The 16,837-nt window shown below is 39.8% G+C and overlaps 1 protein-coding gene and 1 long non-coding RNA gene across 4 annotated transcripts in view; one reads left to right on the top strand and one right to left on the bottom strand.

Annotated features, from left to right (window-relative positions):
* LOC126419687 (uncharacterized) overlaps positions 1-16,837 on the top strand; it is a 181,863-nt gene that overhangs the window by 68,557 nt on the left and 96,469 nt on the right. For both annotated transcript variants that reach the window (XR_007575993.1, XR_007575994.1), the window contains exon 3: positions 13,793-13,921. This is a non-coding gene — a long non-coding RNA (uncharacterized LOC126419687). The remainder of the gene's footprint in view (positions 1-13,792; positions 13,922-16,837) is intronic.
* The window catches only part of LOC126419648 (DNA topoisomerase 2-binding protein 1-A-like), a 266,920-nt gene that overhangs the window by 8,329 nt on the left and 241,754 nt on the right, over positions 1-16,837 (bottom strand). For both annotated transcript variants that reach the window (XM_050086847.1, XM_050086840.1), the window contains exons 22-24: positions 5,682-5,723; positions 5,383-5,583; positions 3,352-3,584 (exon numbers count right to left, since the gene is read on the bottom strand). In XM_050086847.1, the coding sequence (XP_049942804.1) occupies positions 3,352-3,584; positions 5,383-5,583; positions 5,682-5,723 (476 nt within the window). The remainder of the gene's footprint in view (positions 1-3,351; positions 3,585-5,382; positions 5,584-5,681; positions 5,724-16,837) is intronic.

Consider the following 16,837-nt stretch of genomic DNA (forward strand, 5'->3'; position numbering starts at 1 on the left):
AGACATGCTGGTAACTAACAGTGAGATATGGCATCCTGTCAGTTTAGCTCATGCACAAGGAATGTCTGTAAAATGCTTGGTAGAGAGTGTTACTGAATTAAATAGGATTTCACAATTTTTTAAACATACATTAAAACAGAGAAGGGGTAATAATAATGCATATTTCAGGAATCAGGATTATAGCTGCCACTGGAAAAGTATTAGAAGCATTAAACAAGAAGTATTATTAACTACTGAATTTGCAGGTCAGCAATTCGAATATAAATTTTTGGCAATTCCTGACCTGAGCACAGATGTGATTAGAGGTACAGAGTTTTTGTGTAAGGGAATGTCTATACTGATTTCGATACTGGAAAATTTAGTTTAGTGTGTAATGAAAATTTGTATAAAATACAAGGAGTACAACTTTGCTTTCGCCGTTTGCCAATAGGTGGCGACAACAGTAAGTAGTGGTTGAAAGAAATAGATCGCAGACGTCAGGAAGATAGCTTGGACTTCGGTCAACATATCCTCATTAAAACATTAGTTGATCTGTGTCTGCATCATAAAGTTGTTCTTGATTGAAAATGTCAGTTTACAAGCCTAATTTTCGTCAATTGCGGGAGGTGTTACTGTTTTGTTTCAATATGAAGAAAACAGCGGCTGAGTCTTGCAGAATGCTCTGAAGTACATTTGGTAAGGATGCTATTAGTGTAAGAATGTGGCACGAGACGTTTCAACGCTTCAAGAATGGTGATTTTAACATTGTAAACCAACATAGTGGTGGAAGAGAGAATGTTTTTGAAGATGCAGAATTGGAGACATTGCTGAGTGAAGACTTGCGTCAAACTCAAGAAGAACTGGCACGATTAGTGGGAGTGACACAGCAAGCCATTTCAAAATGTCTGAAGGCTATGGGCATGATTAAGAAAGAAGGAACTTGGGTCCCGTGTGAGCTGAAACCAAGAGGCGTTGAACGGCGTTTGTGTGTTTGTGAACAGTTGCTTCAGAGGCAAAACCGAAAGGTATTCCTGCATCACATTGTGACCGGGGCTGAAAAATGGGGTCTACATCTACATCGATACTCTGCAAATCACATTTAAGTGCCTGGCAGAGGGTTCATCGAACCACCTTCACAATTCTCTATTATTCCAATCTCGTACAGCGCGCGGAAAGAATCAACACCTATATCTTTCCGTACGAGCTCTGATTTCCCTTATTTTATCGTGGTGATCGATCCTCCCTATGTAGCTCAGTGTCAACAAAATATTTTCGCATCCGGAGGAGGAAGTTGGTGATTAGAATTTCGTGAGAAGATTCTGTCGCAATGAAAAACCCTTTCTTTTAACGATTTCCAGCCCAAATCCTGTATCATTTCTGTGACACTCTCTTCCACATTTCGCGATAATACAAAAGGTGCCGCCTCTCTTTGAACTTTTTCGATGTACTCCGTCAGTCATATCTGGTAAGGATTTCACATTGTGCAGCAGTATTCTAAAAGGAGCCGGACAAGAGTAGAGTAGGCAGTCTCCGTAGTAGGTCTGTTACATTTTCTAAGTGTCCTGCCAATAAAACGCAGTCTTTGGTTAGCCTTCCCCACAACATTTTCTGTGTGTTCCTTCCAATTTAAGTTGTTCGTAATTGTAATGCCTAGGTATTTAGTTGAATTTATGGCTTTTAGATTAGACTGATTTATAGTGTAACCGAAGTTAAACGAGTTCCTTTTTGCACTCAGTCATGTGGATGACCTCACACTTCTCGTTATTCAGGGTCAACTGTCACTTTTTGCACCATTCAGATATCTTTCCTAAATGATTTTGGCGTTTGATTTGGATCTTCTGATGAATTTATTAGTCGATAAACGACAGCGTCATCTGCAAACAACCGAAGACGGCTGCTCAGATTGTCTCCCAAATCGTTTATATAGATAAGGAACAGCAAAGGGCCTATAACACTACCTTGGGGAACGCCAGAAATCACTTCTGTTTTACTCAATGACTTCCCGTCAATTACTACGAACTGTGACCTCTCTGGCAGGAAATCACAAATCCAGTCACATAACTGAGACGATATTCCATAAGCACGCAATTTCACTACGAGCCGCTTGTGTGGTACAGTGTCAAAAGCCTTCTGGAAATCCAGGACTAGAGAATCGATCTGAAATCCTTTGTCAATAGCACTCAACAGTTCATGTGAATAAAGAGCTAGTTGTGTTTCACAGGAACGATGTTTTCTAAACCCATGTTGACTGTGTGTCAATAGACAGTTTTCTTTGAGGTAATTCATAACGTTTGAACACAATGTATGTTCTAAAATCCTGCTACATATCTACATTAACGATATGGGCCTGTAATTTAGTGGATTAATCCTACTACCTTTCTTGAATATTGTTGCGACCTGTGCAACTTTCCAGTCTTTGGGTACGGATCTTTCGTCGAGTGAACAACAAATAATACATCTCCTGGTATGTCAAACTAAGACACTATAATGCTGTGACCTAAAACAGAATGCCTGTGTGCCAGTGATTGTCTCTCAATGAATTACAAATTAGAGAAATTTCAGATCCTACAAAGGAGATTCCTATGAAAAATCACATGTGCCTGGAAACTTTGGTGCAACAAAGAAGTCTACTAGAATGTAGAGAGAATATCTGAGAGCATGAGGAATGGGAGGTTGATATTTCTTGGACATCAGTATAATAATGTTGTGTGACGAGGGCCTCCCGTAGGGTACAAAGAACGGACAAAAACTCAAAAAAAATATTTGATTACCTCTGAACAAGAATCACGATGACTTGAATTAATGCAGCTCGGAAAAACGCTGAGAGCTCCAATACCCCAGAAGTCCTCATGTTAGAATGAGACACGTTAACAAACAGAATTCAAAGTTAGGAAAGGTTTCAAGTCAAAAGAAGAAGTACCAAAACCAGAAGAATGAAAGCAACAGTGTAGAGACACTATGAAGGAGTACTGGTAACAGAGAAAAACCTGACCAAAGAGGGCAAATAAAGTAGCTGTGTGACCTTAAGTGGTCAGTTTCGCAATTTAAAAAGAGGTGCAGAAGGAATCTGTGATGCTGTCAGATATCTCCCCCCCCCCCCCCCCCCCCAACCCCTTGCCTGCCATCATGTAATTTGTCTTTCTCATAACTTCTGCTCACTTTCTCTCTACGGTACAACCATTTTTGTTTCTGCGTTATAGTTGCCGAACCAAGAAAGGTTAGTTCTACAAACTCCACATCTGATCCAGTTATGATGGGTTAATCACAATGTTAAGTTCATGATGACCACCCTGAATTCCGCAAGTATGCTGCACGACATGACAAGAACACTTTGGAACATTCATACACCAGAGACAGAAGCAAAGAACTTGCCTGACGTCCAGCACCTGTCCACCTCCGGCCTTGATAAGTCTGGCAAAAGAAGCTGCCTTCTCTTGATTTGTGTGTATGATGGCTCTCATAGCTGAGAAGGCACCACGATTGCTACCGCACAGTTTGCACCGCCACCTGTAAACTGCCTTAGCCAATGCCATATCCACACTGCCAGGTCGCAACTGGCTCCACAGTTCTTTTGCTTTGGGGTTGCCCCACTCATATTCCTCTTCCTGCAAAACAATAAAATACTTTGTAACTAATACACATCCTAATGTATGCATTCAAACATTATGGGAACTACAAACTGTTTCAACAGTAAAAGCAAAAATTTATTTTTCCATATTTGAATAAACAAATCATTATATCAATACAATTTTTTGTGGAAAGTGATTATATTACTTTAACTGAAAGTATATCACACATCCACTACTGTTAAGTTATGGACTTAAGAAAGATGACTATCAATCCTATAAGAATGTAAATTGATTTTTGACTTTTTTTATTAGTAACTTGTAAGACATAGTTGCTGATTACTACAATAGTTTCGTGATAACTGATACCAGTCTAAGTAAACACCCTCACAGAGGTCAGGTCTATGTCCAATAAGTCTAACTATAACCAACCTAAGCCCAAACTACCTCTTCTTAACAATATTCAGAGTAAGCTTTTGTAATGGCATCACAGAAAGGTATGTCTCATCCACTACTTACAAATTTGTAATTTATTAAAATCTTCAACTATGGTTTTGAAGCTTACACACTAGTTAACTGAGACTTACTCTGAGATTCTCAGTTCTGCAGATGTGATAGAATGATCCAACTGCAAACTTTATTCTGTACTTGATGGCTACTCATGCAAATCATTTCATATGTTGATTGAGTTTTTATTTCGCTTGACTGAAGATTCTTTTCTCCTGTTGCTAATGTATCACCTTTTATCCTACAAACATTGTCTTCTTGGCAAGCAGTTAGTTTGATACCAAAAACCTTAATCAATGGGCTCTGCAAGCTCCATGTGTTTTCAACTTTGATACTTTTTTATGAATGTATCTTGCACCTGCTGTTGAGCACAAAGATCTGAATATTGTCAATTACTGTGAATATTTCTTGTGGTTGAACACTATAAGACAAGCTGCAGGAATGTTTATACCTCACAGTCAAAGCTTTTTTTCTTTTTTAAAAAAAGAAAACAAGCACCTTTACATTCATTCCGAACTGCTACACTGATAATATATATGGCAATGCTGTAGTTGTCATTCATACAGTACAACTCTGTCAAGTCAAAACCTCACTTGTCAGACAACAGCCTGGGTCACACTTCTAAAAATTCTAGTTCTGTAGTACTCCGTAGTGGCCAGAGACTGTTCTCATTGTGTGTGTATTTACAATGTCTTTTGAAGTAATGACTGAATTTGTTAAACTCAGGTAGTTAATTTCAGTTCAACTCAGAGTATGTTACATTCACATGTTACATGCATCCTGTAACCGGGCAAGTCACAAAACCTGATGCATGTTATCAAAGAAAAGTTATCTTAACAGATTTTCTAACCATTATAAATGGAAAAAAAAAAACAAAAAAAAAGATGCAGCTGAGGAAAAGTGTTCTAGAGACCCATTTTCTGAGCCATTTCACATTTTTCAGCTATTGGTCCCATTAACAGTCTGCTTTCCTGTGTTAATATCTAATAAAAATTAGTTGTATCAGCCTCTTCTTGCCAATAAATTGACACATGCATTGGTGGATCAATGTAAATTCTATTTTAACTATTAATAATATAATGAAAAGGAGAGATCGCTGCACCCCATAAAGATTACACGTTGAAATGCGGACAGGCACAAGAAAAAAGATTTAACAGATGGAGCTTTCAGCCAAAGTCCGTTCAGAAAGAAAGCTTTTTCTTTTTATTTTCCTTTCTGAAGAAGACAATCTCTCCATTTCATAATATTTATATTCTAACCTGGACTTTCCATTGTTCTATTTTAACCACTGTTATTTGAAACAAGTGATTAAGAATGCTGTTTCTTTTACCTTAACAAAAGTACCTGCTCTGCAACTTGCATCTATGAAGCTCTTGTGTAATACCCATTTGCCAGATGCAATACTACCCAATAGCTTCTCACTTCGTGCCGGTTTACCACAAATGAGATGTGTTGCAGTGGGATCAAAGACAGTTTTATCTGATACATGGCCACCCAGATCCATGATCATTTTGACATATGAATCCCTGTCCTGAAATAAATTTAATTCACAAGATCACAGCTCGGTTTTCTTGCACATGTTGGAAAATTAAAAGTATACTTTACATCTATAAGTAGGCTGATACTCACTTCTACGTTTGACAGCATTATTTTGGGCGGCTGTTTCACTTCCTGTAAAATAAAACAAATTGTACAGCATTCAGTATAACTAAGAGTTAATGGAGCAATTGGTTCAGCAATTGAAGGCATTTGACCTTTGTTAGACATTTCTGAAGCAACTGTACCTTTTAATGTCTAAAACAAATAAATCAACGAAAGGTCTTGGATAAATGAAGCGAACGAGTACACACTGCAGTTAATGTATTACTTGTTAAACCTATTTGGACATAACAAAAACCTTCTCAATTATCTGTAGTGATAAATACTAAAAAGTACCAATGTACCTCCCCAGCTTTGTTAGTAGATGTGAAGTTGCTGCCTCCAACACGAAAACTCTTAAGTTAGGTTATTTATCCAAATGATATAATTTTAATTTTTTGTTGGGTGGGAAAAAATATGAGTTATTACACCGTGGAAAATCAATTTTACATTTTTTGCAATTCTGCACCATAAATTCGTAGCCCCTGTGAAAAACTCGGTATTAAAAATTTCCCAATTTTACGTTACTTCCTAATAAACTTTACCCCAATTCTACATTCTTATGCAATATCTTGCTTGACTTTGTCCCATTTTCTTTCCACTGACATTCGATTTGACTAAACAAGTTATAATTGGCACAAAAGACAGACAGTTCACACTGTGGGTTGGTGACAGAATTAAGGGAAAGTTTTATACTGTTGCGGAGAGGAGTGACGTCAGAGAGGAAATGCTGATGTAATACATGATCATCACTGCCAACGCAACTTGCAACATTTAGCTTCACCGCACAATTACGATACAATTACCAATAGGTTGCAACAGCAATGGAAAAACAGGAGAGTCGCCACGGTGTACCGGACTGAGCCAATACATCACAAAGGGCCCAACTGACACCTTTTCTTGTGCCACTTATAACTTAGTTTCATCAGTTCCATCTTTTTGCATGTATTTCCGAAGTACTGTATTCAGCAACAATATCGACTGTCAATCTTTCAGATTCAAACATTGAGTCTCGAAGATGTGCTTGATCAGAAACAAGGAAAGGGCCAGTTTCGGCTCGTGAGCTCTTATTGACTGGCGACTTGTTACATCATCCAACAGCTTATGCAGCCACCACACCACACTAACACACACAAAATGAGCTGGCCTGCTGGATGTCTGGTGAAGGGGACTGGCCCTTCAATGACGGGAGTGCAAGTACGGGTGAAAGCATTTTGTGAAGTGCTGAAAATATACTTTTTATGCAGATCATGTGTTATGCCAGAGATGTCACACAGAAATAGAAAAACGGTTTTGTGATAGTACATTTTAAAGACTTTGGGTGTTCAAATTGGACACAATACAGTTGCAACAACGACATATAATATTCAGATATATACTTTATGTCTAAAAACAAAGATGATGTGACTTACCAAACGAAAGTGCTGGCAGGTCGATAGACACACAAACAAACACAAACATACACACAAACTTCAAGCTTTCACAACCAATGGTTGCTTCGTCAGGAAAGAGTGAAGGAGAGGAAAAGACGAAAGGATGTGGGTTTTAAGGGAGAGGGTAAGGAGTCATTCCAATCCCGGGAGCGGAAAGACTTACCCTAGGGAGTAGCTGACACACACACACACACACACACACACACACACAGACACACACAGACAGATATATACAGACACAAGCAGCCATATTCAAAGGCAAAGAGTTTGGGCAGAGATGTCAGTTGAGGCGGAAGTGCAGAGGCAAAGATGTTGTTGAATGACAGGTGAGGTATGAGTGGCAGCAATTTGAAATTAGCGGAGATTGAGGCCTGGTGGATAACGGGAAGAGAGGATATATTGAAGGGCAAGTTCCCATCTCCGGAGTTCGGATAGGTTGGTGTTAGTGGGAAGTATCCAGATAACCCGGACGGCGTAACATTGTGCCAAGATGTGCTGGCTGTGAACCAAGGCATGTTTGGCCACAGGGTGATCCTCATTAACAACAAGCACTGTCTGCCTGTGTCCATTCATGCCAGAGGGTAGGGAAGGTGGTTTGGGGATTTCATAGGGATGAACTAAGAGGTTACGAAGGTTAGGTGGACAGCGGAAAGACACTCTTGGTGGAGCGGGGAGGATTTCATGAAGGATGGATCTCATTTCAGGGCAGGATTTGAGGAAGTTGTATCCCTGCTGGAGAGCCACATTCAGAGTCTGATCCAGTCCCGGAAAGTATCCTGTCACAAGTGGGGCACTTTTGTGGTTCTTCTGTGGGAGGTTCTGGGTTTGAGGGGATGAGGAAGGGGCTCTGGTTATTTGCTTCTGTACCAGGCCGGGAGGGTAGTTGCGGGATGCGAAAGCTGTTGTCAGGTTGTTGGTGTAATGGTTCAGGGATTCCAGATTGGAGCATATTCGTTTGCCACGAAGACCTAGGCTGTAGGGAAGGGACCGTTAGATGTGGAATGGGTGGCAGCTGTCATAATGGAGGTACTGTTGCTTGTTGGTGGGTTTGATGTGGACAGACGTGTGAAGCTGGCCATTGGACAGATGGAGGTCAACGTGAAGGAAAGTGGCATGGGATTTGGAGTAGGACTAGGTGAATCTGATGGAACCAAAGGAGTTGAGGTTGGAGAGGAAATTCTGGAGTCTTCTTCACTGTGAGTCATCAATAAATCTGTACCAAACTTTGGGTTGGCAGGCCTGGGTAACCAAGAAGGCTTCCTCTAAGGGACCCACGAATAGGTTGGCGTACGAGGGGGTCATCCTGGTACCCATGGCTGTTCCCTTTAATTGTTGGTACGTCTGGCCTTCAAAAGTGAAGAAGTTGTGGGTCAGGATGAAGCTGGCTAAGGTAATGAGGAAAGAGGTTTTAGGTAGGGTGGCAGGTGATCGACGTGACAGGAAGTGCTCCATCGCAGCGAGGCCCTGGACGTGCGGAATATTTGTGTATAAGGAAGTGGCATCAATGGTTACAAGGATGGTTTCCGGAGGTAACAGATTGGGTAAGGATTCCAGGCGTTCGAGAAAGTGGTTGGTGTCTTTGATGAAGGATGGGAGACTGCATGTAATGGGTTGAAGGTGTTGATCTATGTAGGCAGAGATACGTTCTGTGGGGGCTTGGTAGCCAGCTACAATGGGGCGGCCGGGATGATTGGGTTTGTGAATTTTAGGAAGAAGGTAGAAGGTGGGGGTGCGGGGTGTCGGTGGGGTCAGGAGGTTGATGGAGTCAGGTGAAAGGTTTTGTAGGGGGCCTAAGGTTCTGACGATTCCTTGAAGCTCCACCTGGACATCAGGAATGGGATTACCTTGGCAAACTTTGTATGTGGTGTTGTCTGAAAGCTGACGCAGTCCCTCAGCCACATACTCCCAACGATCAAGTACCACGGTCGTGGAACCCTTGTCCGCCGGAAGAATGACGATGGATCGGTCAGCCTTCAGATCACGGATAGCCTGGGCTTCAGCAGTGGTGATGTTGGGAGTAGGATTAAGGTTTTTTAAGAAGGATTGAGAGGCAAGGCTGGAAGTCACAAATTCCTGGAAGGTTTGGAGAGGGCGATTTTGAGGAAGAGGGGGTGGGTCTCGCTCTGACAGAGGACGGAACTTTTTCAGGCAGGGTTCAATTTTGATAGTGTCTTGGGGAGTTGGATCATTAGGAGTAGGATTAGGATCATTTTTCTTCGTGGCAAAGTGATATTTCCAGCAGAGAGTACGAGTGTAGGACAGTAAATTTTTGACGAGGGCTGTTTGGTTGAATCTGGGAGTAGGGCTGAAGGTGAGGCCTTTGGATACGACAGAGGTTTGGGATTGGGAGAGAGGTTTGGAGGAAAGGTTAACTACTGAATTAGGGTGTTGTGGTTCCAGATTGTGTTGATTGGAATTCTGAGGTTTTGGAGGGAGTGGAGCTGGAAGTGGGAGATTGAGTAGATGGGAGAGACTGGGTTTGTGTGCAATGAGAGGAGATTGAGGTTTGCTGGAAAGGTTGTGAAGGGTGAGTGAGTTGCCTTTCCGGAGGTGGGAAACCAGGAGATTGGATAGTTTTTTGAGGTGGAGGGTGGCATGGTGTTCTAATTTGCGGTTGGCCCGTAGGAGGATGCTCTGAACAGCCAGTGTGGATGTGGGAGAGGAAAGATTGAGGACTTTTATTAAGGATAGGAGTTGACGGGTGTGTTCATTGGCTGAGTTGATGTGTAGGTGAAGGATTAGGTGGGTGAGGGCAATGGATTGTTCAGTATGGAACTGGTATAGGGACTGATGGGAAGAAGGGTTCCAGCCAGAGATGGAAACTTTAAGCGTGAGGCCTTTGGGGGTAATGCCAAATGTCAGGCAAGCCTGAGAAAATAAAATATGGGAGCGTAATCTGGCTAGGGCGAAGGCATGTTTGCGGAGGGAATGTAAATAAAACTTAATGGGGTCGTTGTGGGGGTGTTGTGAGGGTGACATGGTATTAGAAGGTGGAAAATGTAACATGAGGCTGAAATGAAAATAAAAATATATGGGGAGAGATAAAGGTGAACTACAAAGTAACTGGAGATCTGGTGTGAAAAAAGGCGAAAAAGTGTTGGTTAAAGCTGGGCTATGTCGATCCTGCGGTGAACTTGGGTTGGTGGACAACGATGTGCACAAAGGTTAGGTGGTTGTGTTGCCGCCAAAACACGTTAAAGGGTGGAGAAATTCAGGAAAATTTCGAAAAAACTGTGTGGAAAAAAAAAAAACACCTTCCCTACCCTCTGGCTCCCACCCTTGTAACCGCCCCGGTGTAAAACCTGTCCCATGCACCCTCCCACCACCACCGACTCCAGTCCTGTAACCTGGTGGGTGTACACGATCAAAGGCAGAGCCACATGTGAAAGCACCCATGTGATTTACCAACTGACCTGCCTACACTGTGACGCATTCTATGTGGGAATGACCAGCAACAAACTGTCCATTCGCATGAATGGACACAGGCAGACAGTGTTTGTTGGTAATGAGGATCACCCTGTGGCTAAACATGCCTTTGTGCACGGCCAGTACATCTTGGCACAGTGTTACACCGTCCGGGTTATCTGGATACTTCCCACTAACACCAACCTATCCGAACTCCGGAGATGGGAACTTGCCCTTCAATATATCCTCTCTTCTCGTTATCCACCAGGCCTCAATCTCCGCTAATTTCAAGTTGCCGCCACTCATACCTCACCTGTCATTCAACATCTTTGCCTCTGCACTTCCGCTGACATCTCTGCCCAAACTCTTTTGCCTTTGAATATGTCTGCTTGTTTGTGTGTGTGTGTGTGTGTGTGTGTGTGTGTGTGTGTGTGTGTGTGTGTGTGTGTGTGTGTGTGTGTGCGGGCGCGAGAGAGAGAGAGAGAGAGAGAGAGAGAGAGAGAGAGAGAGAGAGAGAGAGAGAGAGAGAGAGAGTGTATACCCGTCTTTTTTTCCCCCCTAAGGTAAGTCTTTCCGCTCTCGGGATATGTTTGTGTTTGTTTGTGTGTCTATCGACCTGCCAGCGCTTTCGTTTGGTAAGTCACATCATCTTTGTTTTTAGATATATTTTTCCCACGTGGAATGTTTCCCTCTATTATATTCAGATATATACTTTGCATCACACACTGTAAATCATAAAGATTGGTGCAGTGATAGAAGGCATCGAGCAAAACTGTAGCATCAAAACTTTCTTCTAAATTTGGATTTTACACAAAAATTTGCGGAGCTGACTTCTAATAAGCTTGTAACATCAATTGGGGAAGCAAACTCATCTTTCCACATGTCTGTTTCTCGAGCCTAAAATAACACTTTCACGAGGTGGAGCATGAGAAGTGCGATTCGTAAGAACAGCGGTAATAGTAACAGCAATCTTGACACAAAGTTTGTCATTAAGCAGATGTCTACATTTATGCTTATGGTTTAACCACTAAGCTGCTGTGATATTTTATATTTTTTCTTGCTACATTATTTCAGTCATACACAGCAAATACAATAAAAATTACTTTATCTCATAACTTATTTTACAAAATATATGAAGACACTTTAGCTATTAGATGCTGAAAATTTCTGTGTCTCAAACGATTCCTTTCCACTGAAGCCCACTTCATTACATCACATTTACAATAATTCTTTATTTAAATGGTGTGGTTTCAGCTCTCTGAGACTGCAGACGTGTGAGCAAGTTTTGCGCGCGCGCGCGGGTGTGTGTGTGTGTGTGTGTGTGTGTGTGTGTGTGTGTGTGTGCGCGCGCGCGCTTGTGTGTCTACTGCTGACAAAGGCCTTAATGGGCGAAAGTTATAATTGTGTGAATCTTTTTGTTGTGCCTATCGCGACTCAGCATCTCCACCTATATGGTGAGTAGCAACTTTCCTTCTCTGGTATTGTTACATTCCATCCTGGATTTTCCATTGTTTGATTTTATTTAAATAGAACACATCAAATGTGTAAGCTTTCATTCTTTTACAAACAATACCCAACATTTATGCTGTTAAGCTTAGGACATTCTGAATGTAGCAAACTTGCTGAGGAGAGGGTCTACAGAAAATCACACATTATGAACTTAATAATACTGGCTAAACATTAAATCCCAATAGGATCTGCAGAAACACAAAGCCACCGTTCACTTCAAAGTTGAATTTATTTTGCATGTACAGTTTGTAATACAACAGACAGAAATGCTCACAATAACATATTGCATTTTTGATGAATCTCCTTTTTTTAAAATTTTTTTTTATCCAATTACAACGCGGTATGTGGTAAGCAGGCATGGCACAACTTTAATGAACCTCTGATACACTGCGTACAATACTCTTCTATTTGAGACTTGCATTTTTTGCAACAGAGAACTACATTCATGTTTTCTCAGTAGACGAAACTTCAAAAAAAAAAAAAAAAAAAAAAAAAAAAAAAAAAAAAAAAAAAAAAAAAAAAAAATATATATATATATATATATATATATAAAATATTTATAAAAACTACCATCCTGACCAAAATCATCCACAGACAGTGAACAGTAAAATACAATTAATTAGAAGTTCATTGCTGTAGACAGAGATGTCATGTATGTGCGAGTCGTGCATGTGAAAAATCTTGTTTCAGGCATGACCAATAATTTCAACAAAAAACACTGAGTGTTTTCACTAGAAGAGAAGATGCAGATACTAAAACAACTTTATTCTAATATAGGGACTTTTGTACAATTATCATTGTAACTCCAGTAATGTCATGAAATACGCCTGTGAAGAGATGTGAAGACATTGAGAAGAACTTCTATAATTGTGGATGTTCGTCTTCTAAGCAGGGGGTAATTGATGAAATCACCACCACTTGAAGAACGGGAATCAGTTCTCATGACGTGGTTCAAGCAAACCTGTACAGAAAATTTTGCCACAGATGACACTATTTTGAAAGAGAAGACCCTAAATATTGCTGCCCAGTTGGAAATTGATAATTTCCAATTGGATGGATAGACCGAGTTAAAAACCATCACAATCTAGTTTACAAAACATTGTGCACAGAAAATGTAAGAGTTAATTAAAAAATCTTGTCTGTGATTGGAAAAGTGAGTTGATTGAATTGACTGAGGGTTACCAACTGAAAGATATTTTCAACACAGATGAAACAGGACTTTCTTTAATCAACCAAATAAAATTTTGTCATATAAGGAGATACCTGTCAAGGTAGCACTAAGTCTAAACAGAGAGTCAAAGTTTTGCTGTGTTACTATGCAGATGACTCAGAAAAGTTTCTACCTCTTTAAACAGGGATGTTTAAAAACCACGCTGCCTAAAAATTATTAAAAAGTTGTCTATGAAGTACTCAGCACAGTCAAATTCCTGGGTGATTTGGAAAATTTTTTAATACTTCCTCATCCAACTAGATCGTCAAATGGGGATGAAAAAAATTGAAAAATAGTCCTATTCATCTATCAGTGTGCAGCAGATACAAAAAGTTTTGATATGCTGAGAAATGTTAAAGTAATATTTTTCCCCCTAAATTGTGCTAGCCACTTGAAGCCTCTAGATTTTGGCCTAATCAATGCTTTTAAATTTAATTACCAGAAGCAGCTAGTGCGGAAAGTAGTTGAGATGATTGACGCAGGACTACTTCGAGATGCATCCACACCAAAGATAAATCTCCTCATTGCTCTTAACTTTATTTCAGAGATGTGGAACAGGATAAGCTTCACCACAATACAATGGCACATGGCAGAGACTATATTGGCATGCCTGATGTTCTGGACGAATGAAAAGGGAAAGATTGGGCTGCAGTGTGACCAACAGACAGAATTTGGTGAGTATGTTTCCTGTGACGTAAATTTAAGTGTATGTGAAATAGACTCCGTTGATCACATAGTGAAAGGCCATATCAGGCTTATTTGTGGTGCTTTCTGTTAGGCATTGCAGAGTGTAGAGACTCTGAGAAAATATATGCAGGAATCTGATATAGAAGACAATATGCTAGTAATGTCATCAAATTTAGAAAATAAGATCTATTTACTTAAGCAGTACGAAAAATCCAGTCAAAAGAGTATTCTGGACTGTGTTAAGAAGTGAATAATGTACTGCAATTACTAACTAATCCACCTGCAAATAAAACTTATACTTCAAATCTGTTTTGTATTTCCTATATGGGTTCTCAAAAACTCAATTTAACAGCCTAATTCAGGGATGTCAAGTCATGCGACTTTTCTTTCGTATATTATGAGCAAAGAAGCCCTTCTCTCCAGCCACGTTTCATGTTGGTGCTTAGGGGCTGCTGATGATCCTGGTAAGTCTGCCACATTTAGTTTGGATTATTAATCAGTCTTGTCCAGAAAACTTGGCATTGCATTTTACTTTCCTTTTACATTAAGTTATGTAAAGTGAAGAATGAGCTTTTGAAACTGCCATCTCTGAGTACTGACGTGTGTGTAATTTACAGTCTTTGGTAGAAGAGTGTACATGAGCTGTTCTGAATGAGAAACATGTTTCTAGCCCTGCATGAGATTCTTTTCCCCTCCCCTCAGTGCTTATCCCTACTGCCACAATGTACCAACCAAACCCACTTTGTTTCGCTCACTACATGATAAGTTTACAGACCTTATATTACGTATAATTTGAAATCTCTAAAGTACTGGATTATAAAATATAAAAAGGCACAGAAGCTGTAAATCAAATTCGGTGCGAGAATTTCATTCTTCTCCTCCTCCTCCTAGGTAGTAATTTTACTAATACTCATAACATGAACTGACATAACCAAATTGAAAATCCAAAATCAAACAAGAAAGAAATTTCAAAATTTTATGTCACATAATAGATCTATTATGGAAAAAAATGGGTTTTGCCACTAATGATACTGTAGTGTACGTAACTGAACAGATTATCAATTTTGCTAATGATATATGAGGTAAATGCACCATTTCCCAACACACTACAGCAGCAAATTACACCTTAATACACACAGTTTTGAGGTCTCTTTCATCTTACGTTCACCTTGAAAATTGCAGCAATTTATAGCCTACATAGTGAAATAAACTGAAAACTGCCAGATAACAACATCTCGGGTGTTTATTTTTGACCTGCAGCCAACAACTCTATAGCATGGTGACATCATACTGACAGAGTGACTTGTACCATATAGAGTGATAAACAGCAAGTTTACTAGGTGGCTTGTTTCAAAGTATGGCTGATGTGATCAGTGTATAGCAAATGGAGTGACGGCAGCTTCCACTTAGGTTTCATTTACATAGTTATATCATACATGTCCTTACCAATTTCAATTTTCTGACAAGTTTTTACTTGCTGTTACACATCTGTGATTTTTTAAGTACTGATGAAAATTGTTATCGGAAATTATTGTACAATACAATGTTAATTTCCTTCACTTATTCAGATTTTATACAATGTATTGGAGATGACTACAATTTTTAATTGTGGATGCCAATTACACATGTTTGTGCTCATATTTTGGGGTTTCCAACGTTTTCCTCGATTCTGCATTTTCCTCAATTTTGTGTTTTTTAAGTCTGGACTGCACAAAAAGGTAAAACATGGGTTTCACTGTATCACATTTTGTGATACATTAAGCTTCAGCCAAGCGACCAGATATTGAATGGTCAAGCATTACAGTAACTGATATGTGACCAATGGAATTAATTTGTCAAGTGTGGAGCATTAACAAAGCACACTCCAGATAAAGTTTAAATATTTGGAAAGTGAGCAACAGAAAGGTGCCTAACATATGTGCTTGACAGAAGTAGAAGCACGGGAAAGAATATATAAAGAAATCCAGATACTTGATCATTCACTCCTGTATACTCAATACTCATTTACGATCAGAAATTGCGAGAAATGAAAAAGTAAGTAGTGACCACACACTCTTTTTACATACACAATTACTTGTCTGAGCCTCTTACTGTGAGTGAAGACTATAACAATACTGCCACAAGGATGAGATTGTATGTGTATATGTATGTACTTACTGTAAGAAGGAAAGCCAGGGCTCTAAAGCTAGTTAATACTGTGTTCTGCTACATGTCTATGCACTGCAAATTAGTCTGCAGAAAGTGAATGGCTGCCCTTTCTTTACTTTATGTATAACAATGGGCATATGTAAAAGAGAATGAGGAATAATTATAGTAATTATATGTGCAGGAGTTGGCATACGCTTTTAATGTTGACATGGATGTACCTTTGTCTAGTGAAGAATGTGGCAATGAGGAAATTTCCAAGTTCATTTTCAACGATAACACCAAGTGAGAAAGTAAACAAAAGTGCAGTAAAAAAAGAAATACTTAGCCAGAATGCCAGCAAAGCAATGAAATGCACAATTGATATTTAGCTGGGCACTTACACCAAACTATCCAAGATTCCAACTGTTTACAGCACCAGGGAGCATAAAGTATTAACTACTTTGAAGTAAATGACTTTAGTCATTCAGGCATAAAAAGTGACCTGCTTGAAGAGGAAGATAAGGTGATATGCAAAGAAATTAATAATTATTTAAACTGGCATGATAAAGGCACAAGCTTTTGCAGACAGTGGGATCTAAATTCAGCTACAATGCAAACATTTTTCGACTCACTGTCACGAGAAAGCAAATCAGTGTAAATACTGGTATTGTGACAAGCCATAGGGGTATGAGTAAACTACCAAACCAGTCAAACATGAAGTACTTGTTACCTTAAGAATTATAAAGGTAGGCTCCAATCATCAGTTTCTTACTATC

The sequence above is a fragment of the Schistocerca serialis genome, chromosome 1 (assembly GCF_023864345.2).
Source record: "Schistocerca serialis cubense isolate TAMUIC-IGC-003099 chromosome 1, iqSchSeri2.2, whole genome shotgun sequence".
NCBI lineage: Eukaryota > Metazoa > Arthropoda > Insecta > Orthoptera > Acrididae > Schistocerca > Schistocerca serialis.